The sequence below is a fragment of the Pelobates fuscus genome, chromosome 12 (genome assembly GCF_036172605.1).
Source record: "Pelobates fuscus isolate aPelFus1 chromosome 12, aPelFus1.pri, whole genome shotgun sequence".
Taxonomy (NCBI): Eukaryota; Metazoa; Chordata; class Amphibia; order Anura; family Pelobatidae; genus Pelobates; species Pelobates fuscus.
The window spans coordinates 13,918,923-13,945,160 of NC_086328.1; the positions used below are offsets into that span (position 1 = coordinate 13,918,923).

The following is a 26,238-nucleotide window of genomic DNA, read 5'->3' on the forward strand; positions in this document are numbered from 1 at the left end:
GGTCCCTAGGCAGCCCAGAATTAACTGGCTGGCTAATGTCAATTCTGTGCAAAATTGTTGTTTGACGCCAGTACGCAGAGCATGCATTTGCTTGATCCATACTGCCCTGTCCTCCCCTCAGTCTGTCCTCCCATCCCCTCTGGTAAAAAGGGAAAGACATCAGGCAAGGTGAGGAAGATCAGGGAGCACTTGGACTCCACAATAGAACAGAAGTGAGGTTTAGAGTTTAATTTTTTTTTTGTCTGGTCCATAGTAGTAAAACCCTTGTCTTGCTGTCATGGGGACAGCATTCTACAAACCACCTACTACACATGGATGAGTTGCCTGGTTTCATTGTAATCAGTGGAGCAAGTTCATCCCTTTGCACACACTACCTGCTCTGTAATGCAGGGCTGCTCTGTGTGACACTCCTCTGCAAAGAGTCTATTTCTCAGCAAAACTCTTCACGAAATGAAATGGAAGACATTGAGCGGGTATCTCTCCTAGCACTGCAATAACAAAGGTGCCAACTCCTCCATGCGAACAGGTGAGGAATATTTTATTAATCATATTTAATTAGTCATCTTGGGTGCAGAGAGAGTTTTTGTTGTGCATTTCAGCCATTCACATAATTTGGAATACAGAATAAAGCACAATCAAATGCCTTTTCAATCCTTACAAAAAAAGAGAGAAAAGAACTGCCATTTTCCCCGCATCAAATTACTTAAGGTTGCAAACTTTATAGAACATAATTAGAGTTCTGTAATAAAAGAATATTTCAGTAGTTTGCTTTTTGCAATGACCCTAGTCCAAGGATTTGTTTTTTTTACCTCCTGGAAAAGGAATTGATCTGGCGGTGTGAGTGATATATAACACGTGCAGAACATGGGAAATTGAAAAACACAACGTGCAGTGCTCAGTGGTAAACGTATCTCGCAAGGACAGAGTCAGATGTGAGCTATGGTATACTTTCTCTCAGTGCGTTCACCATAGACTTTAACCCTGGGAAATCTATGCGATAACTACTATATGCCATTGCTGTTGGCTGTATCCTATTGAAATACTGTTATATACTAAGTCATTTGAACACTTGAAGGTTCATTACTCATCCATCCTTGGTCAGTGGGCATACACGTGTCATTTAATTTAATATTATATGCTGCATCTCAGCCTAAAACAGGACTGAGGTTTTCGTAATGTACAGGTAGCATCCTATGATGAACTGTGGATAGTGGGAATTGTAAGCAAAAGTCGACATGTCATCTCCTGTCTATATGGTGTATCGAGGGCAAAAAGCACTATTTGAATGAGCATATTTTATTTTATTCATCTTTTCTTAATATTGAATTTTGTGTCTCACTTTGATACTTTCTAAGGGGTGTATACCGCAATTTAAGGAGTTGGAAAATGGGTATAAACATTTCCAAAATCTGCACATTTACAATCAAATCAGAATTTTAAATGTGGATTGTCAGGAATTCAAAGTGGATTTGAACAGGATCATTCGGTGCGAATTGTTTTTTTAATTAAATTCCTAAAGGCAAAATTTAGGCTAAAATTAGTTAGTGTGTAACTACATCTGAGTTGCAGAATCTTTCCAAATTAGTTATTGTATCGTAAATTTTGACATTTCAGTATGCTACATTTCTGAATTTAGTGAATAATCCTGCAAGTATATTTCAAATTTTAAGCCACGATAGCTGAAGTGGATAATTTGACTATGTTTCCAATTCATCTATATTGCTCTAAATTTTTAGTTTGGAAAATTATAGAGGTCTGGGATCTACTATTAAAAGATCTCTTCGGGAAACCTAGTCCTGAGAGTAAATTTGCTGTAAAAAACATGACTACCCTCCAAGTATTATGTACGATGCATGTCATCTTTTAAAAGTCTTCTATATATTGCAGATACTCAACATGGACACATTAAGTGATCATGGATGGTCACCAATACACTATGCTGCCTACAAAAATCATGTATCACAAGTGGAACGCATTGTCGAGTCAACAGGGCCAGAGATTCTTGAGACTTTGACTGAAGATAGCCTTCAAAATACCCCTTTGCTGCTGGCTGCTTTAGGTGGAAGAGAACAAATGGTCACTTTATTGGTTAATCTTGGTGCAGATGTGACATTTGTCAACCAGCAAGAGAATGGGGTGATAGAAATTTGCGCACGTTATGGGCACCTCAATCTTATTAAATATTTTGTTAACCTTGATAACCCAAGGTTAAACGTGTGGAAGAGGCTGGTTGCAATCTTGGAGTCCGACGTAGAGAATGACATCCTATGTGCTTGTGATATCATTTTCAAGATGACAACCCGGGCAGATGATGTGTTGAGTTACAGCATGGACCATTTTGTAGATGGTGGGTTAGTCTTGGGTCTCATCGGCATGCTTAATAAAAACTTGGCGGACGATGTAAAAAAATCTGCTCTAAATGTACTGAAAAGTATCCTGAGCAACAATCTTGCGAAAAGACAGTTAATGGAAAACAAGGGAACTGAAGTCCTTGTGTCTCTGCTTCTCAAGAAGTCATCTAATCTTCTCCCTGTCTTGATGGAAACTGTCTGTGAATTGGCTTCAGAAAAAGACTTTACTGAATCCTACTCTGTCAACATTCTCCCAGCACTTGTAAAAGTAATTTCTAATATTACTTATGAGAACAAAGATTCTGTTTTGCTGCCAGCTTTCAAGGCTATTGGGTTGCTGGCTCGAAGTTCAGCAGTCTATCAAGAAGCTATTGGGAAACAAGCAGGTCTCATTTCAGTGTTAGTGCAACTCTACAAGGAATGTCAATCAGAAACCCTGCTAGTATCCTGGAGTGCAGCTGTAGGTGCTGTCGCTGGGGAGAACCCCCCAAATCAGAATGCATTCATTAACGAGAACATTGTGTTCTACCTTCATGAGATGTTAAGATCCAGATACAAAGATGTAAAGCTGTCTGCAGTGAAAACTCTGAGCAGGTAAAATAACAGATTCATGTTTCAGCCCTTCACTTAAGGGACACACCAGACCTCTAGAGCACTTTAGCTTGCTGAAAAGGTTTATGTGTGAAGAGTGTGAACTCTTTCATTTTGCAAAAAGTGCAGATTTCAGTAGAAATTGACACTTTTATAAATTAACCTGGTTACACCCCCTTGGCTTTAAAGCAGACAACTGGTCCTATTACTTTCTCGTTTGGTTAGCTCAGCGGAGCTAAACAAAAGAGTCAGTAATTTCCCAAAGCACCTGCTTTGTAATGACGTCTCATTGAGCTGCATTGAAAGTCTGTGATTGGACAGCCACAGAAAGTCTGGGTGGGGCTAGAAGGGGAGGGCTTCCAAAGACTGCAGACAAGGGAATGCAGGTTTTGCAAGCTGTTTTAGATTTACCCCCAATAAAAAAATGCATAATTAAATGCATGCAAGTTTTCCTTTTAGGTATATCTACTAAACAGTGAGTTGTATTTAATTTGTATTTGGTCAGTGTAGTGTCCCTTTAACACAATGTAGCAAACAGTCGTTAATGGCAAATAATCTGAAATTTAAATAACGAAAGGTCTAGAATTTCACAGATCACATGAAATTCCTATAACAAGCTGTATAAACATTTGATTCTGCAGCCAGGGTGCTGGTAGTGGGGGTTATTACCCACTCAAATCACAGTGTAACGTGTTATCAGTCACCATATTGAGGACATCATAATGCACAAACATGGTTGTGTTTATTGTGAGAGGAATTTGTGAAAAACTGACAAATAATGGATAAGCTATAAAGTGAAATGTCACATTTAAAGAGACACTCTGGAACAAATACAACTTTAATGCATTTGATAGGTTTTGGCCTTTTTAAGATGCTGTATAGTTTGCATGCTCAGATCTTTATAGAGTTTGCACAGAAAAATGTATGTTTTTGTAGAGTGCATACGTCATGCCCCGTCACTCCAGAATAAAAGATGTCTCTTTTTTTTTTTACTGATCTCAGGCATTGTCAGCACAGAGTGATCTACAAAGCAGCCTGTATTAGAAGTATACTGCTTAACAATGGGAGGTATAAAAAACGGGACAGCTGTGCCGATCTTCAAGTTGGCATCACCATCAGTGTTGAAACTTGCGTCATTAGTGACACCAATAATGGGTAAGCACCCCGGGAAGTTGGGTGCTGCCCACTAAGGGGCATGTCAACCTGGTGTCAAGCACGCCTGATTTACAGACAAACTTCTGACCATCCCCCAACCTATCAGACCATGCAGAGAGCACAGAATTGCAATTTGCAGCTTTTGAGCTTTAAAAGGTTTTAGCAACATAGTTCCAGTTCTAGACAGGAATAACCCCCAAGATGCTTTTCCAGCCTTAAAGGGGCATTATTAGCATCACATAGATAATCTATATAACCTTACAAATAAGGAAAATAAATTGAAAGCGATAAAATGAACAGTGTCAGGGACCTTCTACAGTGTCGTGATTCCGGTGCTTAGAGTGTCCCTCTCTAGAGTGGAAGTTACTTGAAATTTTAGGATCTATCTTTTGCTCATTCCTGTTATATTGTAATAATACATAAATAGAGCAGATAAATGAAAGGCCTGCTGTGCGCTCCATTAAATCCTATTCTGCTGCCGTTTAGACTTGCAGATGGAAATGGCCAAGCACAGAAGACGATCATAGAATCCAATGTCGTTACCCCCATAATGCAGCTACTGAAACGGAACCAGTCGCAGCACACGCAGGAGGTCATTGTGGAGACTATGTGGGTTTTAGCTGGAGTTGATTCAGAAACACAAAGAACGATTGCAGCCAGAATCGGTTTGTATTACGTTACCCGTTAATGTTTTTGAAGCTGTATCTATCTTGCAGATAGGTGCCTAGAGTCTTGTGATGAAACATTGTGTCTGTTATATTAAATGCTGTCTTTTCATTGCCAACTCTGAGGGTTCATGAATTACAAGGTATCCTTCCGCATCAAATCCCAAACCAATATAGCACAGCCTGGTAATTAAGCCCAAGTGCAGCTTAATATTTCAGTGCGTGGGAGTTGGGGAAAGTGGAATTAGTCAGAGAGATTTTAGAGAAGCATTAGATTACTAAATGCATTCTCTGCTTATCAAGCCAAGGTATATGGACACTGTGCACAGAACACTGACCATGTCAAAAGTCAGCACGTCAATCAGTATGGCACCGTCTATCCAATAGCGGACTAATCCCAACGATTATATGACTAGTTAAAAAAGTTAATATCATAGTAAGTGTTGGGAAATCAGCACTTCGAGCACTGGGACTCCAGCCATTGAAGGCTGCTCAGTCAGATGCCAAATGACACTGAGAGAGTTAATATGGCACCGCAGCTCAAAATAGCAATCAGGTCTGTGCCAGGACTATGAATAGTACTTTATCTACAGTGAACGCGCAAGGCACAGAAAATGTATTCTGTGTGAAATCAAAATTATTATTAAAGTTTGAATAATTCAAAAACTCAGTATCAGTATTTGGGATTTAACGGTCATAGCAGGAGTGCGTCTGAGCATTCTAAAGGCTTAAAGGACCACTCTAGGCACCCAGACCACTTCAGCTTAATGAAGTGGTCTGGGTGCCAGGTCCAGCTAGGGTTAACTAATTGTTTTATAAACATAGCAGTTTCAGAGAAACTGCTATGTTTATCAATTAGTTAAGCCTTCCCCCTAATTCTCTAGTGGCTGTCTCACTGACAGCCGCTAGAGGCGCTTGCGTGATTCTCACTGTGAAAATCACAGTGAGAGCACGCAAGCGTCCATAGGAAAGCATTATGAATGCTTTCCTATGCGACCGGCTGAATGCGCGCGCAGCTCTTGCCGCGCGTGCGCATTCAGCCGACGGGGAGGAACGGAGGCGGAGAGCTCCCCGCCCAGCGCTGGAAAAAGGTACGTTTTTCCCCTTTTCCCCTTTCCAGAGCCGGGCGGGAGGGGGACCCTGAGGGTGGGGGCACCCTCAGGGCACTCTAGTGCCAGGAAAACGAGTATGTTTTCCTGGCACTAGAGTGGTCCTTTAACCCCTGCTAGGTGTGTTAATGAGGGATAAAAAGTATACTGTATACTATATTATGGCCACTTGGATGTATGGATCAAAAAGCAGTCAGAAAACAAGGAACAGGGCTCGATAAAACTAGCAGTTATTCACTATAGGGTGATTTTCAGTAATTTCTCTTTTTAAACAGCTTAAACTGAAAGCAAAGGTGACTTGGAGAATTCTTCAATTTTGGCGTAACATTTGAAATTCACTTTGAGTACCTAACACTGTATATATAAATTATCACAAAAGCAAAGACACAGACATAATCCATGTGCCACAGGAAGGCATTGTTCCAAACCTGCCCAGCAACTGAATGCTATTGAGAATGAATGAAATCACCTTTATCCAGCATTCATAGCAATGAGACATGCAACCCTCACTGCTCAATGTGCATCTCAGATTTTATTTATTGTTTCCATCATTGAGGATTTAATCATAGATTGCCTAGGATATAAGGCACGCCTCCCTACCAGCAATTAAAAGAAACAGCAATCGGAATCACCAATCGACCATTGCTCGATCAAAATACAAAATTACTTTCTTTATTGTAGACTTGAAATAATCATCAGTGACATACAGCGATATATGATTTACAGCTAACCCCACCACAAAGATCAATGCATAATGAACCAAGAGACAATTTGACTCTGAACTGATTTCAGCACGATATCATGATATCAGGTCATGTACCACCATCCTGACATTGTACCCTGGTGTCCTGCTTTTGGGGATACCATAGAACTGCCCCCAAAAAGTGTAGCGCAAGCACATCAATAGGCGTGATAGGACCCTGCAGTGAGCTCCAGCCTGAGCTTGGGCAGATCCGCCCCCTTTGGGAGAGTCATAACTGAATCATAATTATGAAGACAATCAAACCGTAATGAAAAATACATAAAGTAAAACTGTCACCATATTGGGACTTTGCAGACTTTCCACAAACCCTGATGGTGACATTGTCGCGGGTGATCTGGTAGCTGGGGGGGCAGGAAAAGGTGTGTTTAACTTACTTGAACTTGGCCCTTGTGTGTGCCGCCATCATCTTCCAGATGGTCTTCTTTTGCTTGTAGCGCTTCAGTGCCAGGAGTCGACATTACTGCGCAAGAGTACAGAGCTAGACAGAGCGGGGTCCTCCATAGACAGAGCTAAATTCCCTGCAGCTGACACTTCTAGACAGCGGTAGCTCCTCCTCGTGTCTAGAAGGGTCAGGTGTAGGAAAAATACTGAGACAAAGTAGTCCCCACTTTATCTTATATATAAAATTTGACCTATTATGAAATTCCAACACAATCAATAAGAGTATTCTATAAAGGCTCTATCTTTATAAAATAGTAAATTTGTGGGGGGAGGGTGAGGACAGTGCCACTTTAATCATTTATGAAATGAGCATTATACCTTTATCATATCTCTCTCTGATTGGAATATCTGTTAATTTATCCAATTTTCAGGTGTCAGTTTATTGGTTGAGTTTCTTGCATCGCCCTCATCCAAACTCAACCTCATAGGGACCCGAGGTCTCAGTGTTCTGCTACAAGGCCCATACGATCTTAGAGGTGCAGTGGCATCGTCCAACGGGGCCCATCATCTGGTGCAACTTCTTAGGTCCAACAGAGAAGATGTGGTGCTAAGTGCTGTCCAGGCTCTTCGACACATATGTCTAGGAGTGGGTAAGTATTGGACAAATAATTATTTTTTAGCTGTTTTGGGCAATTGAGTGCAAGCGTCTGTTCCCTCCAACTTACCTGCGGTGCTCAGAAATACAGATAAACAGTTCTTCTGAGAGCACAGCAAAGCCTTTACTGGAGTTGCATTTTAGCTATCAGTTTTTTACAAGAGGAAAGAGATTTACACAGAAGCCCGTGCACTGAACTTAGCTATGGTAGGAAGCAGAGAGTTTTGATATTTGCTAACCAGATCCTCCCCTATCAGTGCTGGATTGAACAAGCCAAACAGTTCAGAATCCACAGAACAGAATGAGAGGCTCTTGACTGGCCTCATTTATTCCTGGTTTGAAAAAAGCTCATGGCTGACGCAGTGTGTGGGAACTTGCACAATATTAAGGAATTTTAGAAGGCAAGAGAATAGTTGTTTTTGCATATTTACAAGCAATATGATGAATTGATATATATGGCAAAATTAGCCAATGGAAATGTAAACCTCTCTAAAATATATAGTGAAAAAGGGAGCAATAAATCTTATTGGCTCATAAGTTAGATCAGTGCTTTTTATTAATTTCATGATTTAAGTCACTGGTTCGTATTGGTTTGTGATTTAGGACAGCGGTTCTGATTGTTCCTTATTGGTTTGTGATTTAGGACAGTGGTTCTTATTGGTTTGTGATTTAGGACAGCGGTTCTGATTGTTCCTTATTGGTTTGTGATTTAGGACAGTGGTTCTGATTGGTCCTTATTGGTTTGTGATTTAGCACAGTGGTACTGATAATTCCTTATTGGTTTGTGATTTAGCACAGTGGTTCTGATAATTCCTTATTGGTTTGTGATTTAGCACAGTGGTTCTGATTATTCCTTATTGGTTTGTGATTTAGCACAGTGGTTCTGATTATTCCTTATTGGTTTGTGATTTAGCACAGTGGTTCTGATTGTTCCTTATTGGTTTGTGATTTAGGACAGTGGTTCTGATTGGTCCTTATTGGTTTGTGATTTAGCACAGTAGTACTGATAATTCCTTATTGGTTTGTGATTTAGCACAGTGGTTCTGATTATTCCTTATTGGTTTGTGATTTAGGATAGTGGTTCTGATTATTCCTTATTGGTTTGTGATTTAGGACAGTGGTACTGATTATTCCTTATTGGTTTGTGATTTAGGACAGTGGTACTGATTATTCCTTATTGGTTTGTGATTTAGGACAGTGGTTCTGATTGGTCCTTATTGGTTTGTGATTTAGCACAGTGGTTCTGATTATTCCTTATTGGTTTGTGATTTAGGATAGTGGTTCTGATTATTCCTTATTGGTTTGTGATTTAGGACAGTGGTTCTGATTGGTCCTTATTGGTTTGTGATTTAGCACAGTAGTACTGATAATTCCTTATTGGTTTGTGATTTAGCACAGTGGTTCTGATTATTCCTTATTGGTTTGTGATTTAGGATAGTGATTCTGATTATTCCTTATTGGTTTGTGATTTAGGACAGTGGTACTGATTATTCCTTATTGGTTTGTGATTTAGCACAGTGGTTCTGATTGTTCCTTATTGGTTTGTGATTTAGGACAGTGGTTCTGATTGGTCCTTATTGGTTTGTGATTTAGCACAGTGGTTCTGATTATTCCTTATTGGTTTGTGATTTAGGATAGTGGTTCTGATTATTCCTTATTGGTTTGTGATTTAGGACAGTGGTACTGATTATTCCTTATTGGTTTGTGATTTAGGACAGTGGTACTGATTATTCCTTATTGGTTTGTGATTTAGGACAGTGGTTCTAATTGGTTTGTGATTTAGCACAGTGGTACTGATTGTTCCTTATTGGTTTGTGATTTAGGACAGTGGTACTGATTATTCCTTATTGGTTTGTGATTTAGGACAGTGGTACTGATTATTCCTTATTGGTTTGTGATTTAGGACAGTGGTTCTGATTATTCCTTATTGGTTTGTGATTTAGGACAGTGGTTCTGATTATTCCTTATTGGTTTGTGATTTAGGACAGTGGTTCTGATAATTCCTTATTGGTTTGTGATTTAGGATAGTGGTTCTGATTATTCCTTATTGGTTTGTGATTTAGCACAGTGGTTCTGATTATTCCTTATTGGTTTGTGATTTAGGACAGTGGTACTGATTATTCCTTATTGGTTTGTGATTTAGGACAGTGGTTCTGATTGGTCCTTATTGGTTTGTGATTTAGCACAGTGGTACTGATAATTCCTTATTGGTTTGTGATTTAGCACAGTGGTTCTGATTATTCCTTATTGGTTTGTGATTTAGCACAGTGGTACTGATTATTCCTTATTGGTTTGTGATTTAGCACAGTGGTTCTGATAATTCCTTATTGGTTTGTGATTTAGGATAGTGGTTCTGATTATTCCTTATTGGTTTGTGATTTAGCACAGTGGTTCTGATTATTCCTTATTGGTTTGTGATTTAGGATAGTGGTTCTGATTATTCCTTATTGGTTTGTGATTTAGGACAGCGGTTCTGATTGTTCCTTATTGGTTTGTGATTTAGGACAGTGGTTCTGATTGGTCCTTATTGGTTTGTGATTTAGGACAGTGGTTCTGATTATTCCTTATTGGTTTGTGATTTAGGACAGTGGTTCTGATTATTCCTTATTGGTTTGTGATTTAGGACAGTGGTTCTGATTATTCCTTATTGGTTTGTGATTTAGGACAGTGGTTCTGATTATTCCTTATTGGTTTGTGATTTAGGACAGTGGTTCTGATTGTTCCTTATTGGTTTGTGATTTAGGACAGCGGTTCTGATTGTTCCTTATTGGTTTGTGATTTAGGACAGCGGTTCTGATTGTTCCTTATTGGTTTGTGATTTAGGACAGTGGTTCTGATTATTCCTTATTGGTTTGTGATTTAGGACAGTGGTTCTGATTGGTCCTTATTGGTTTGTGATTTAGGACAGTGGTTCTGATTATTCCTTATTGGTTTGTGATTTAGGACAGTGGTTCTGATTATTCCTTATTGGCTTGTGATTTAGGACAGTGGTTCTGATTATTCCTTATTGGTTTGTGATTTAGGACAGTGGTTCTGATTATTCCTTATTGGTTTGTGATTTAGGACAGTGGTTCTGATTGGTCCTTATTGGTTTGTGATTTAGCACAGTGGTACTGATAATTCCTTATTGGTTTGTGATTTAGCACAGTGGTTCTGATTATTCCTTATTGGTTTGTGATTTAGGACAGTGGTTCTGATTATTCCTTATTGGTTTGTGATTTAGGACAGTGGTTCTGATTGTTCCTTATTGGTTTGTGATTTAGGACAGCGGTTCTGATTGTTCCTTATTGGTTTGTGATTTAGGACAGCGGTTCTGATTGTTCCTTATTGGTTTGTGATTTAGGACAGCGGTTCTGATTGTTCCTTATTGGTTTGTGATTTAGGACAGTGGTTCTGATTATTCCTTATTGGTTTGTGATTTAGGACAGTGGTTCTGATTGGTCCTTATTGGTTTGTGATTTAGGACAGTGGTTCTGATTATTCCTTATTGGTTTGTGATTTAGGACAGTGGTTCTGATTGTTCCTTATTGGTTTGTGATTTAGGACAGTGGTTCTGATTGGTCCTTATTGGTTTGTGATTTAGGACAGTGGTTCTGATTGTTCCTTATTGGTTTGTGATTTAGGACAGCGGTTCTGATTGTTCCTTATTGGTTTGTGATTTAGGACAGCGGTTCTGATTGTTCCTTATTGGTTTGTGATTTAGGACAGCGGTTCTGATTGTTCCTTATTGGTTTGTGATTTAGGACAGTGGTTCTGATTATTCCTTATTGGTTTGTGATTTAGGACAGTGGTTCTGATTGGTCCTTATTGGTTTGTGATTTAGGACAGTGGTTCTGATTATTCCTTATTGGTTTGTGATTTAGGACAGTGGTTCTGATTATTCCTTATTGGTTTGTGATTTAGGACAGTGGTTCTGATTATTCCTTATTGGCTTGTGATTTAGGACAGTGGTTCTGATTATTCCTTATTGGTTTGTGATTTAGGACAGTGGTTCTGATTGGTCCTTATTGGTTTGTGATTTAGCACAGTGGTACTGATAATTCCTTATTGGTTTGTGATTTAGCACAGTGGTTCTGATTATTCCTTATTGGTTTGTGATTTAGGACAGTGGTACTGATTATTCCTTATTGGTTTGTGATTTAGGACAGTGGTTCTGATTGGTCCTTATTGGTTTGTGATTTAGGACAGTGGTTCTGATTATTCCTTATTGGTTTGTGATTTAGGACAGTGGTTCTGATTGGTCCTTATTGGTTTGTGATTTAGCACAGTGGTACTGATAATTCCTTATTGGTTTGTGATTTAGCACAGTGGTTCTGATTATTCCTTATTGGTTTGTGATTTAGGACAGTGGTACTGATTATTCCTTATTGGTTTGTGATTTAGGACAGTGGTTCTGATTGGTCCTTATTGGTTTGTGATTTAGCACAGTGGTACTGATAATTCCTTATTGGTTTGTGATTTAGCACAGTGGTTCTGATTATTCCTTATTGGTTTGTGATTTAGCACAGTGGTACTGATTATTCCTTATTGGTTTGTGATTTAGCACAGTGGTTCTGATAATTCCTTATTGGTTTGTGATTTAGGATAGTGGTTCTGATTATTCCTTATTGGTTTGTGATTTAGCACAGTGGTTCTGATTATTCCTTATTGGTTTGTGATTTAGGATAGTGGTTCTGATTATTCCTTATTGGTTTGTGATTTAGGACAGCGGTTCTGATTGTTCCTTATTGGTTTGTGATTTAGGACAGTGGTTCTGATTGGTCCTTATTGGTTTGTGATTTAGGACAGTGGTTCTGATTATTCCTTATTGGTTTGTGATTTAGGACAGTGGTTCTGATTATTCCTTATTGGTTTGTGATTTAGGACAGTGGTTCTGATTATTCCTTATTGGTTTGTGATTTAGGACAGTGGTTCTGATTATTCCTTATTGGTTTGTGATTTAGGACAGTGGTTCTGATTGTTCCTTATTGGTTTGTGATTTAGGACAGCGGTTCTGATTGTTCCTTATTGGTTTGTGATTTAGGACAGCGGTTCTGATTGTTCCTTATTGGTTTGTGATTTAGGACAGCGGTTCTGATTGTTCCTTATTGGTTTGTGATTTAGGACAGTGGTTCTGATTATTCCTTATTGGTTTGTGATTTAGGACAGTGGTTCTGATTGGTCCTTATTGGTTTGTGATTTAGGACAGTGGTTCTGATTATTCCTTATTGGTTTGTGATTTAGGACAGTGGTTCTGATTATTCCTTATTGGTTTGTGATTTAGGACAGTGGTTCTGATAATTCCTTATTGGTTTGTGATTTAGGACAGCGGTTCTGATTGTTCCTTATTGGTTTGTGATTTAGGACAGCGGTTCTGATTGTTCCTTATTGGTTTGTGATTTAGGACAGCGGTTCTGATTGTTCCTTATTGGTTTGTGATTTAGGACAGTGGTTCTGATTATTCCTTATTGGTTTGTGATTTAGGACAGTGGTTCTGATTGGTCCTTATTGGTTTGTGATTTAGGACAGTGGTTCTGATTATTCCTTATTGGTTTGTGATTTAGGACAGTGGTTCTGATTATTCCTTATTGGTTTGTGATTTAGGACAGTGGTTCTGATAATTCCTTATTGGTTTGTGATTTAGGACAGCGGTTCTGATTGGTCCTTATTGGTTTGTGATTTAGGACAGTGGTTCTGATTATTCCTTATTGGTTTGTGATTTAGGACAGCGGTTCTGATTGTTCCTTATTGGTTTGTGATTTAGGACAGCGGTTCTGATTGTTCCTTATTGGTTTGTGATTTAGGACAGTGGTTCTGATTGGTCCTTATTGGTTTGTGATTTAGGACAGTGGTTCTGATTATTCCTTATTGGTTTGTGATTTAGGACAGTGGTTCTGATTGTTCCTTATTGGTTTGTGATTTAGGACAGTGGTTCTGATTGGTCCTTATTGGTTTGTGATTTAGCACAGTGGTTCTGATTATTCCTTATTGGTTTGTGATTTAGGACAGTGGTTCTGATTATTCCTTATTGGTTTGTGATTTAGGATAGTGGTTCTGATTATTCCTTATCGGTTTGTGATTTAGGACAGTGGTTCTGAATATTCCTTATTGGTTTGTGATTCACATGCAGATGTGTTAATTTTGACTCTGGACCGTGCGTGTGAATGTGTGTGCGTGCATATTTCACTCAGATTCAGGTGTGTGTGTGTAAATCTACCTGACGCACAAACCTCAACAATATTCTAAATCTGTTACATTTTTAGGTTACATTCCTCATAATAAAAACCAGACCATGGTGGCCGTCTCTAGGGGACTAAAGCTCTTGATCGCACTGATGACGCAATCTCAGTCTGAGTGTATCCAGGTGGAGGCAGCACTTGCAATAGCAGCATCGGTCCAGGGTAAGCACAGAGCAAAGATGCACAGGGTGGGAACGAATGAAAAATGCATGTCCCATAGATGAAGCTAGACAGATATAAGGAAATAAAATATATTGAGTATGATGATGTATGGCGTGTATAGGGCAGTAGGAGTATGAGAAGAGATGATGTGAGTGAGGACTGAGCATGTAAATGGAGAGATGGTGACTAAACATAAGGGTGAATCATTTTTAATATAGATACTTTAATGAGAACAGCAATAAGGCTGTAAGTTCACCAAGTTATTGCAAAACACTTAAGAATTCGAGATTCTGTCAGACATGGTTTGAAAGTGCTGCCCAGCAGGATATGGAATTGAATGTTTCCTTTTGAGACCTCAGGAAAGTAGTAACTGCTGGAGGACAGATGGTGAATTTAACTGGGCCCAATCAATAATGCATAGTATATAATAACTATGAAAAACCATTAATCTAACAAAACAAAACCTGCAAATTTAAAGGACATCGTAACATTTGCTTGTGTCACCGAAAACATTTGCATTTGCAGTTCACCTGTTTTGTTCTTTATAAATTCGGACAAAAAGTTGATGTGTTGCCTGTGAAACATTGTTATCCAGTACTCTGCGGTTCTCACAAAAGCAACAATGGATCTAAAGTTAGAGAAATATTTATTTTGCTTTATGATTCCGTCCAGTTTGTTTTGACCAGTCTCGCCCTTGTGTACTAAGGCATGAAAGCTTGTTAACAGTTTCCAAGAGCAAGTCATTGATCCACGGAAGCCAAGATTAATGTCACCACTCGAAACAAGTGCACACATGCCTTGCGTATTGTTAGGGAGTTTGTTTCACATTGTAAATTCTAACATGCTCATTGACATATTGGTTGGTTCCACAGCACCGTATGCCAATAACTACAAAGTAAATGACTTGGGAGCTAGCTCTGTGTAGGGATTCCTGGTATAAGCAAAATAAGAAATGGTTTGTATATTCTGCTAAGTAATGTGGAGTAATTTGAAGTTTACTGCTAATTTATGAGTTGTAATAAAAACAAAGTAATTAAATATTTTTAAGCAATAAAGTGCAAGAAAGGAGATTTTGTTTAAAGCAAGAAATTAGATTCACATTGTTAAAAGCTTAATGGATCGTATTGGAGCATTAGTTAGATCAATGGTTCTTATTGGTTTGTGATTTAGGATGTTGGTTCTGCTAAACACAGGTGAGGAGTTAGCTGTATAAATTGTTCTGTGGCACTTGTTTTCAGAAAAGAGAATATCTTTGGAAATAATTTAGGGGGTGTGCACTCCCGAGCACTTGGTATTTTAGTAAATATGTTCAATGTGTATTACAGATCAGGAGGAGATCACATATTCTAGGGCTGTAAATTGAAGATGTTTATTCTAATTTCTAACTATAGATCATTTATTGGGATTTTTGCAGGGCACCCGAGGAACCTCAACATTGTCTGCAAGAATGCAGGGTTCAGTTATAGTCCCATACTCCAGCTGCTGGCTTCACCAAATGAAGAGGTCCGTCTATTGGCTGGAGAAGCTTTGGCGACATTCGCTTTCAACAGTTCAAGTCAGCAGAAGGCGATCACACACTGCGGAGGAGTCCAGTGGTGCAACTTTGCACCTTTCCTGGAATCGGCCAATGCAAGCTACAGAGCCCATGCAGCTTTCCAGGTACTCATAAAAGCATGATTGGTGAACATATAAGCTTGACTGCCACCTGCTGTCAGTTAGTAGGTATTAACAGGTGCTAGCAAGCTTCCAGAAATCCTGTATTATAATCTCCTATATATTGACATTTTTTAAGAGATGACTATGAATATCACTGCCATTACTATTTACTCTTGTGCTGAGGATTTGAAAGACAACAAACATTGCTGGGGGAGGGCTTTAGGTGCTGAAGAGCCTGATGTGGAGCTCGTTAGCCTTTGATCTCTAATGTTGCTGTAGGGGGCAGTGAGGATATTGTTTTTTTTTTTGTTTGTTTTTTACATCAGTCAGACACGTCTCAAAACAAGAGAAAACAATATTTAGGAACAGAACTTTTCTGCACCCCCTCTATTAGGTAGTGTGGCAATCACATTGAATTCCTGGCTGGGGGTCATATGCTTGATTCTCACTGTGCTTTTATTGAGATCCTACAGAGTATCAGCAGCGTGCACTCCATGATTAGAGAAAATGGGACATGACATAAAAATACAGGGAAATGTCATGACATGTTCCCACCTCTCTGTTAGTATTGTGGTCATTGAATTTTCCTTTGGTCTCAAACCCCATGCATTTCTGTAACTTAGCAACAACTCCCGAGGCCCACAAGACTATGCCCAGATAAAAAACTGTTACAGGTCACCATTCTTAGCAATGACACTGAATTTGGTGACAGCCCTGATTACCAAATGGTTAAATACTGGGCTGAATTTAGATCCATGGAGGGCAACCCCCCCCCCCCCCCCCCTCCCCATTACTATATTAAAAGCAATGTGTGTGAGGCTGTAGTGTAACTAATAAAAATGTATGGAACTGCTTTGTGATAGAATGTTGCCCTATACATTAATTTCTTCCAATGTGAAATGGCCCATCTGTCCTTAGCTGTGCAGCTGTCAAATGCTTGGCTGCAGTCTAGGAATTATAGCTGGAGGGCCATGGTTGAGGACACTTTATCTCCCAGATACAAGGTCCATGTTCTACTGGAGATGGAGGAACAATATTTAGAATCATATAAGACCACAAGGTTTTCTTAAACACTCTGTTCTGTCATTGATGCTCTAAAACACCCAGAAACCCAAGACTAGACACTAAGGGAGAGCACTCAATACAAGAGTTAAATAGCAGTAAATAGAAGACAGTGCTTCCTATGAATGTTCATTATGAATACAGCACGGCCAGAAAATCTGAATATCACACAGAAACTGGTTTGGATTCTTCTCAGATATCATTGTCCAGTAGCAAAAGTGCTTGGCAGGTCTTCCACATTACTCATTTATAACAGTAGAGCTATGATTATGAAATAACTGAAATATCTGGAAGAGTTAAATGTGAAACCTCTTGTCCTAGACTCAACTGGAGTGGGATGTTAATTACTAAATATTTAATATGGGTTTAAAAGTAAACAGAGCATCTAATGAAAAAATGATTAACACAAGTTCTCTGTGCTTTTCGGTGTTCTATTCAATGGTGTATCTTCCAGAGGGTTGACGGTTCCACATCAGTAGTTTTAAATGTCTCCTTTACAGCTTGTTGTTCTGGCAAAAATAATTCCAGATAAAGATCCATCTTATTCCAGTGCTACAGGAATTCAAACTCTGGTGGGTGTTCTGGAGAGTTCGGGTTCCAATAACACCATCGCTCTGGCTGCAGACTGTGTGGCTCGATTATCTCATAGCCGGACAGGTAAAACTAGTTTAGCTCACAAGCAATATGTCACAGCACCTGTTGGTTGGCTGCACCATTCTGGCGTCCTTTGCCCATACTTGTGTTTTAATTACATCCATTTTGATACAAACAGCGACATGCCTGCACACTTGAGACATTGTGTTGGACACTGCTAGCTCCAAACCGATACTTTTTAAGACACTGAGATGTCCTGTTTCAATCCTGACGTACGTGTATATACGTCACTCCTGCAACACCACCCACCCACATTTTGCTATTGCAGGAGTGATGCAGACCAATCACAAGTGATTAATAGTATGTTTTGCCCATTTGTGGTTTCCCTTGTGGTGATCCGAGAGCATGCTATTACTATTATTCTGATTTACTGACTTTGTCTTGTTCTTGACTATTCTCCCTTCTGTAAGCCTTAACTTTGGATTTGCTTATTGTTATTGCTACCTTCTGTGATCCCAGACCTTGGCTAATTCTTCCCTTTGTGATTTTCCCATACTGGTTTTCTGTAGCTATGTAAAGCCAGGCCAATTCTAAGCACTGGTAATTTGTAGCTATCCGTTCTATTATCTACTTTGGCTAGGTGTGACTGGGTTTGGTATTATCGAGACACAGTACTCTTTATACATGCTGTTTACGAGGTGCTAATCTAAAATACTGAAGCATTTAATATTTTATTTTTACACCTAAACCGCTCGTTTTAGATAATGTTGAACCATTGTCCATAGTCATTTCCCTATGGCCTTCTAAGAAATCTGTTTTCTCAGGTGTTTCTGAAGCAATGGTCTCCATTGATGTTGTGAACTTGCTGTGTCAACTTCTATCAAGTGCATCAGACCAAGTTCAGGGCTCTGCAGCCATTGCACTTAATTTCTTGAGTTTCAATCACGTAGGAGAAAGGCAGTTATTAAAGAGGTAAAGTGTCCTATTTGTAAGAGTATTAGAACCTAAGATATCTATATTAAAATGACTTTCATTTTAGTACGGTAGTTCGTTTTTGGATTCGAGATCAGAGACATTTGAGCTCCCTGGTTAAGTTCATAATATATATATATATATTTTTAGAGTAATTTCATGCAATCACTAAAGCCTTCATGCACCCTCAGGTGCGAAAAATTGAATAATCACCCAATTTTTTTTCACTAGGAGGGGTATTGATACACCTGAGGCAGCTTGATGTTTGAAAACCTGATATGTATTTCATTATTTAAGTAAGTCTTAGGCCTGTGAATATCATATTATCTCATACGTAAACACAGGGCTTTATTCCAGATTACGAGAAGATCCACATCTAATGAAGGCTTTAATGTATTACAACAAGAAACAAAAATGGCCGACACATTTTCTCCAAAGATGGACTCATATCAGAGAGCTGAATTTGACTCTCAACAGGTTGGTATTGGGGGGAACTGTCCCATGATTTCATTATTATGCCGACTTATAATAATAATGCGTTTGAGGTCTGAAAAACAGAACGGAATGTAGACACACACATTGTATTTAGCTATTTCCTGGGACTAAGTGACTCCATTGCTCTGGTTATCCTTCTCTTTGTACCTGTCAGTCATCCCAAAAAAGAGGAGGAACAGAAACAATGTGTCATTCTGTATTGGGCATTATTGGGCATCAAAACTAATAAAATGCAGTGTGAGCGCTCCTATTATTAGTCAATAAATAATAAAATATATATAATAAAAAGTACAATGTAATAAAAGTTTGAAGCAGCCCACATCAACTATAATTATATTTAAATTTTTACGATCTACTGATTTCTATTATACATAATTGGGCATCTAGTACTAAAACTAATGTGACTTTAGAAAAGTAGATCGAAGTACCATTCACAAAATGCAAAATGTGGATTCCAAGTTTAGTTTTGGGTTGATATATACAGTTCAGGATTAAAGGATTTACTTAATTAAAGTTAGCGTTCACCCACAGCCATGTTGTTGTTTCTAAGCAGGGGCTTAACTAAAAATGATGGGCCCTGGGGTGATAACTAATGAAGCCCTTCCTGAGCACCTTCTTCACTTGGCTCTGTGTGGCAGTGGGTAGCTGTGGTTCCTTGGCCAACCCCAAAACCTCAGGCCCCCGAACAGCGCAAAGAATTGAGTAAGGCCCCTTGTATCCCCCTTAGCTAGCCTCTGTCTGGCAGTGTGTGGCTATTGTTCTGTGGCCACCCCTGATCCATGAACTCTCCTAACAGAAAGAACTCCAGGACACACTCACGATTGCAATAGTGGCTATTCTTCCCTTCCTTCATATTTTCTAAGCTTTGCACCAACAACATAATGACTAACTATTACTAATGTACCTATATTGTAAGGATTGTACACTTCTAGCATTATTTAGGAAGTTATTAAGCTTGTGCTAATTAGTAATTTCGCATAATGCTGCCATAAAAGGTAGTATATATGTGAAGCAGTTAAAAGTCAGGTCAGGGCAGTTCATACCTGCTGCAATCTATTAGTGAGTATGTAAAATACTGTCCTACGCTGATAAAGCGAGTTTAAATGCCATACTTTCCGACCTTTGATTTCAAGGTTTACTCTTAAATCTTGTGAAACATAAACTCAATAATTGCTTACATCTGCGTACACATGCCTACATGAAATGTAAAGCGTAGTTATGATCCAAAGAACTAAAGATGGAGTAGCTGTCGTGAAAACAGAATATTCTCAATGTTCCACATTTAAAATGTTTCCCCAGAACTATTCTTCATTTATAACCCCCATAATGCCTGTTGGGACAGTCTTTGGAGATTGACAGGGGGTAAATTAAGTGCATGCTAAGTTTTCAGTCCATCTACACTCAGACTACAATCAGACCTTCTTCCACGACTAGTGTCACTGCTCTGTTAGCATATTTGATTTGTGCTGAATCAACACTTGAACACATTGTTTTTTTAGGAACAGGAAAAAATTTCTACAGTCATCTGCCGCCTACACCATGACCAAGTCAAAGAACCGATCAGGTAATGTGGCATGCACTATGCTTTTTAAGATATAAAGGTAAATTACTATTCGGCATCTGTGACTGATCGAAAATGTTTTATGACTGTTGGTCGCAATCACTCAACAGTTTTTACACTGATCAAAACGCATAATTCACTGACCATTGTACTGACGATGATTCCAAAGTCAGAAAATATGATTAGCTTAAACCTGGGCCTATTTTGTGATTTACTTATTAATGACACGATGATTAACTCAATAGACCAATATCACAAGGTAAATGAAAAATAACTGCGTTATACTGGAAAGTGAGAATTCGGTGCGAATTCATGTGCGTAAGTAGAGGTTAAATGTGTGTGGGCATAAACCTGACCCTTGATGAACCCCAACCTTTGCTTCCAATGAAAACACACCACACTGGCTTTGGATTAAACTAGCCCACAGCTTTATTAAAATATAAATATATTACATAGTTACATAGCTGAAAAGAGACTCGCGTCCATTAAGTTCAGCCTTCCTCACATATGTTTTTGCTGTTGATCCGAAAGAAGGCAAAAAAGTCTGAGTAGCTTCCAATTTTGCAACAAGCTAGGAAAAAATTCCTTCTTCACCCCAAAATGGCAGTCAGATGTCTCCTTGGATCAAGCAGCTATTACCCCACTAATTAGAAATTATATCCCTGTATGTTTTGTTTTTGGAAGTATTTATCCAATTGCTGTTTGAACATGTGTATGGACTCTGATAAAACCAGCTCTTAAGGTAGAGAATTCCATAAATATAAATGTAAATCTTTAAACTTCAACTTTATAACATAAAACACTAAATACATAATTACTCAGTAAACAGATATGTCACTGAGTACTACCTTGCCAACCAACCAAAACTTAAGGGAAGATGTTCTAACCAGCACAAGGCCTTTTCTTGCGCCTACCATTGAATAATGCTAACCACTAGATGGTTAGTTGGCTCAGTGGGTACGACCGTTATCCATCACTGTACCTGAGTTTAGGGGAGGGACAGCCCTAGCCATCCCCTTCCCATGGACCGCTGGTCCAACGCTTGGTTAACAAGGGCCATATACCGTCACAAGTTTACCCCGCTCGTTTACCCCTTATCAACAGGGCCTCCCCCAAAGACTCCTGCAAAGCTAAATTAAATAAATCCAGACCAACATCCGTCAGGTGAACCCCATCACTACGAAAATAAATAGAAGCATTACGCTCAAAGATGCGATGATGCACCATGAGCCCCCCCATTCCCTTCACAAAACGTGAGACACTCTTATTGAGCTTAATTCTGCCCCGTGCCAAAGCCCTGGTGTCCCTAGCCCCCCGACAGAAATTCTGAGAGAGCACCTTGGACCATATTAAAAAACCCTCGGAAATAGGAGCCTGAGCTCCCACAAAACAGTGCCAAGATCGTTTCCCCCAGCATGTATTAAAATTACATCAGGAACACCGAGCAGGCCGGATAAACACACCACTTCGGGCAACAGCAACAGCTGCTCCCACCATATCCCCCCAGTACCGAACCAACGGATTTCTGCTACTGCTGGCGAAAGGGCTAATTGTAGTCCTCCGGGGCGAACTTGAGCCCGCAGCTATGCCCAACAGATGTACAAATGGCCGACGACCCATACTCGCTTCCCGGCACCTATAACGACAAAAGGGGAAACTGAGTTAGTCCGGTTAGACGAACACATGATCGAAACCTCACAGATTTCCATCTCCCAATCCTTTGGATAACCTGCTCAGCCAACCCTAGGCGTTATGCCTTAGTAGAAGCCCCTATCTGAAAGGAGTGTCACCCAAACTCTGCACTAGGCAGCCGTAAAACCTCCAAGACATGCGGAAAACCCTGATAAATTGAAAATGAGACAAGAAACTGGACTCACAGGTCCGGCCAGTGACTGCGATCCGACCTCTTGCTCGGTGTCCTTTGCTAGGATGCTGTCCATCTGGATAGGAGTCGGTCTTCAGAGCAGGTGGGCAGCTCTAAGGGCAATACCCCTTTTTACGCTGCGATCCAGGTCAGTGACGGGCATATGCCTTTCCCAGAAGCTTCCTCCTCTTCCGCTATGTCGGCTCCAAGACTGCTAGGCTTCTCTCAGCAGGCCATGCCTTCACCTGGTCTCTTGGTGGGCCAGTCTGGGCCCCTACTTCCACAGGACGGGTTGCTGCACAAAGTTCGATAGAGTGCCAGAATTACATCCAGACTCTCTCGAAGGCTTTGACCAGACGTTCCTCATATGAGGCCCCTGTTGCGGGTGGTTGTTGCACGGCAGGCCTCTGTCTGGCAGCCATCATAGGGCGCACGCGGTAAGGTATCACCTTTGCGGGCCCTGTTTGATGGTATGACTGCAAGCAGGTCTGCACTCTAGCGGGGGCCGGGATATCCCCCACCGGCCCGGGGGGGGGGGGGAGGGGAACGGGGCTACTGAGAAGCTTTTGCCCATTGTGCTCGCAAGTTCGGGAGAACGTCCACTTCCCCCAGGCACTGTAGGCCGCAGATCAGAGTTGGGATGATAGCTCATCGGGCCCGGTTGATGTGTACATCAAACAGTACAGGCAAGTATACTGTTGGTCTGCTGGCTAGGTAAGGTGATTTCTCCGTTGCTCTGGAGGGATTTAACCTTAGATTAGTGTGTAGAGAGCGGAGCTATTACAAAGCACGTCCGGCCATCTTGAGTGTCAGGCCCCGTCCCTGTAATCGTCATGTTAGTGACTTATTGTAGTTTGTAATAAAATGTGTACATGTTAAGGGTGATTTAAACAATATTTTTATGTACTTTATATACTAATATATCACCTAATATATATTAATAAGTAATCTGACGTTCTATAAAAAAAACAAAAAACATTTCTTCTACTCCCGAAGCAAACAGCAATACATATGTATAAACCTAACACATGCTACAGCTTAAGGTTTAAGAGAGAGAGAGAGAGAGAGATCTTTGATGGAGAGTAATTGTCTTTGTCCAGCAAGTCAGGGGCACAACCAAAGAGAGAATGTGGTCCTTGGTCTACTGTTCTTTTATAGACATGACTTTTAAATAAAACTCTGGCCATATAGGGACATATAAAGACCCTCGACCTTCAATCCTCTCATTATGCACCAACATTCCAGACCTCATGGTACAGCATAGCAACCTACCATCTGATCCCTTTAACCTATTACACATCCATACCTAATATGAATATGAATAGAAACATAGAATATTGTTACAGTGTTTATTTGTCCTTTGATCTGGCCAACTGGTAAATGAGAAATCGTTTGTTAAAGCTACATGCACACGTCATCCAGTCGGGGGAGGATTTTGTGGTTTTCACTCTACTTATGTGCTAACATTTAGATATGTTTTTTGATACTGGTGAATTGCTGGGAAAGTCATTTTATTTTTCACTAAGTGTCCGATGGATCTGTTAAAGCTTTGATAACTGTTCCTCTGTGGGACTGTGATCTATAAAATGTGAATGTTCAATGTACGGTAACGGGTATGATTGTTACTGCTTCAAGAAGAAGTATTGATCAATATCAAATGACAGATTGTGTTTCAACCGCTACGTAGAAACCATTAATGGCTATGTAGTGTTTCTGTTTTACAGTAAATAACAGTTGGTATGAAGCTGACCTGGCTGTCTTAATACTGACTGTCCGCAGCTCTGTTTTTCACCAGGAGGACAAACTGCTGCGTTTTACACTTGAAGAAGCTCAAGACGCCAGGACTGACCATGGCTGACCCACAACTAGGACTAGAACCTTTGAGTCTTCTGTGAGACCCCTTGTAAATGAGTCGCTTCATATTTTCACGAATTATTCCTGTTACTATTGTTTTTTTTGTTGGATTTTGTAAGAAATAAGTTGTGTTTCTAAATAAACTATCTAGAAACTTGTATGAATTTCACCTCGATTTTAAGGTGACTGAACATTTCATGAGCCCCTATAAGAATTAGTTCCTTCATCCCACATGCCATTGGGGTCTTTTTTGTATTTACTTGCCACAGTGGGGGGCACTAAAATTCTTAATCAGAACTATGTCCTGGTATGGTTAAAGGGACACTATAGTCACCCAGACCACTTCAGCTCAATGACGTGGTCTGGGTGCAATGTCCCTCAGGTTTTAATCCTTCACATGTAAACATAGCAGTTTCAGATAAACTGAAATCCTTCACATGTTTACATAGCAGGGTTAATCCAACCTCTAGTGGCTGTCTTCCTGACAGCTGCTAGAGGCACTTCCTATGGACTGTTAGAATGTGCGCGTGGCTCTCGCCGCGCATGCGCATTCTGCTCTACTCTGGAGCTGACGTGGGCGGGAGAGAGAGGAGACGTCACCAGTGCCGAGGGAGCCTGGCGCTGGGTTAAGGTAAGCTGCTGAAAGATTTTTTTTTTTTTTTATTTTAATTTGAAATTTTTTATTTTGCAATAAAGAGGTATGGGAAGAGGGTACAGAAGGCAAGAGGGGTTCGGTTATGTCAGAGAAAAAAAAAAAAATAAAAAAAAAAATTGTCGCACGAAATGACATGGTTACCGTGGAATAACACGGGCATAATACCGAGACAAGATAATACAAGATAATACAGGATAATACATGATAATACAGAGACCCGATGGCCCAGCATGCCCGAAATACTCAAGGCTTCATAACATCATAACTTTGTCATGTGTTCATGGGCAATGTACATCCACATCGGATCTGATATAACTTGGGCGTACGGGTCAACACTACTTATGTAGTATGTGTCGTTCAACGAAAGGGTAAGGGTTGTCGGGTCAGGGCTTTTTGTAAAATCTATGAAGTGGTCAGCTGGGGTAGACATTATAATAATTCAAGGTAGGGGTTAAACTTTGAACTTTGTTGATATTTTTGGGCCACAAATATATTTTGCCCATTGTTAGTAAATACCTGCCGTAAACTGTTATTATTGACACATTGAAAACCAGCCCGAGTAATACAACTTACTTTAAACTTAGTTTAAGGAGCAGTAAAACTGTTCTTGTGCCATCCAAGTTCTTGGTATATGTGGAGTCCACTAATCAGGAGGTTCCCTATGCATTCAATGAGAAAGAAAGTTACCTAAAAAAAAAACCAAAAAAAAAAAAACAGCGGTGAGTGGGTGCCCTATATAAGAATGGTGGATGGGGGACCTACTGTCCTCCCCCCCGGCCCCTACCCCTGAGCGGTGGGTGGGGGCCCTAAAAAACAATAAGGGGGGAACCTACTGGCCCCTCCCGGCCCCCACCCCTGGGCGGCGGGTGGGGGCCCTAAATGAAAATTCACCCCCCCCAATCAAAGTGATTTGGGGTCCCAAGCCCCTAGTCACCCCCCCCCCCTTTTTCCCGAATAAAACTATCCCCTACCTACCCACCTCACACTAAAAATTGTGAGGGGGGAATAAAATAACTTACCTGTAAAGAAAAATTTAACTTACCATTTGACGTCTTCTTTTTTCTAAAATCTTCATTTTTCAGCCCCCAAAAAGGCCAAATAAAAAGCCATCATACCCGTCGAACTAAAAATAAAATAAAAAACCTGAGCGCAAAAAAAAAAATCCAGACGAAAAAGAAAAAACCTGACGCTAAAAAAATTAATCCATCTTCACCCATGGAGGGCTCCGCGCAGACTGAGCTCTGCAGGGCGGGGGAAGGCTTCTAAAGCCTTGCCCCGCCCTGCAATTAGGCCAAGAACACTCTGACTAGTTGGTTTAAGCCAATCAGAGTGCTCTTTGTCATTTTACACAGTGTGGGAAAATTCCAAAGAACTTTCCCACTGTAGCGGTACTTACCTTATCCGGGGGCCGGCCGCGGTCCTCTCTTCAAGCCGCGCGCGGTCCTGCGGCTGCACGAGCCGCGCGCGGCTCATCC

General features: G+C 40.2%; 1 protein-coding gene across 1 annotated transcript; it reads left to right on the top strand.

Annotated features, from left to right (window-relative positions):
• The first annotated feature begins 352 nt into the window (after nt 1–352).
• Nucleotides 353–24,268, top strand: LOC134579478 (ankyrin and armadillo repeat-containing protein-like). The gene is made up of 11 exons (XM_063438784.1): nt 353–526; nt 1,888–2,945; nt 4,584–4,762; nt 7,447–7,665; nt 13,913–14,050; nt 15,465–15,709; nt 17,269–17,425; nt 18,187–18,334; nt 18,692–18,811; nt 20,329–20,393; nt 24,050–24,268. The coding sequence occupies exons 2-11, from the start codon at nt 1,897–1,899 to the stop codon at nt 24,076–24,078; spliced, it is 2,349 nt and encodes a 782-aa protein (XP_063294854.1). The 5' UTR covers nt 353–526; nt 1,888–1,896; the 3' UTR covers nt 24,079–24,268.
• Nucleotides 24,269–26,238: the final 1,970 nt, after the last annotated feature.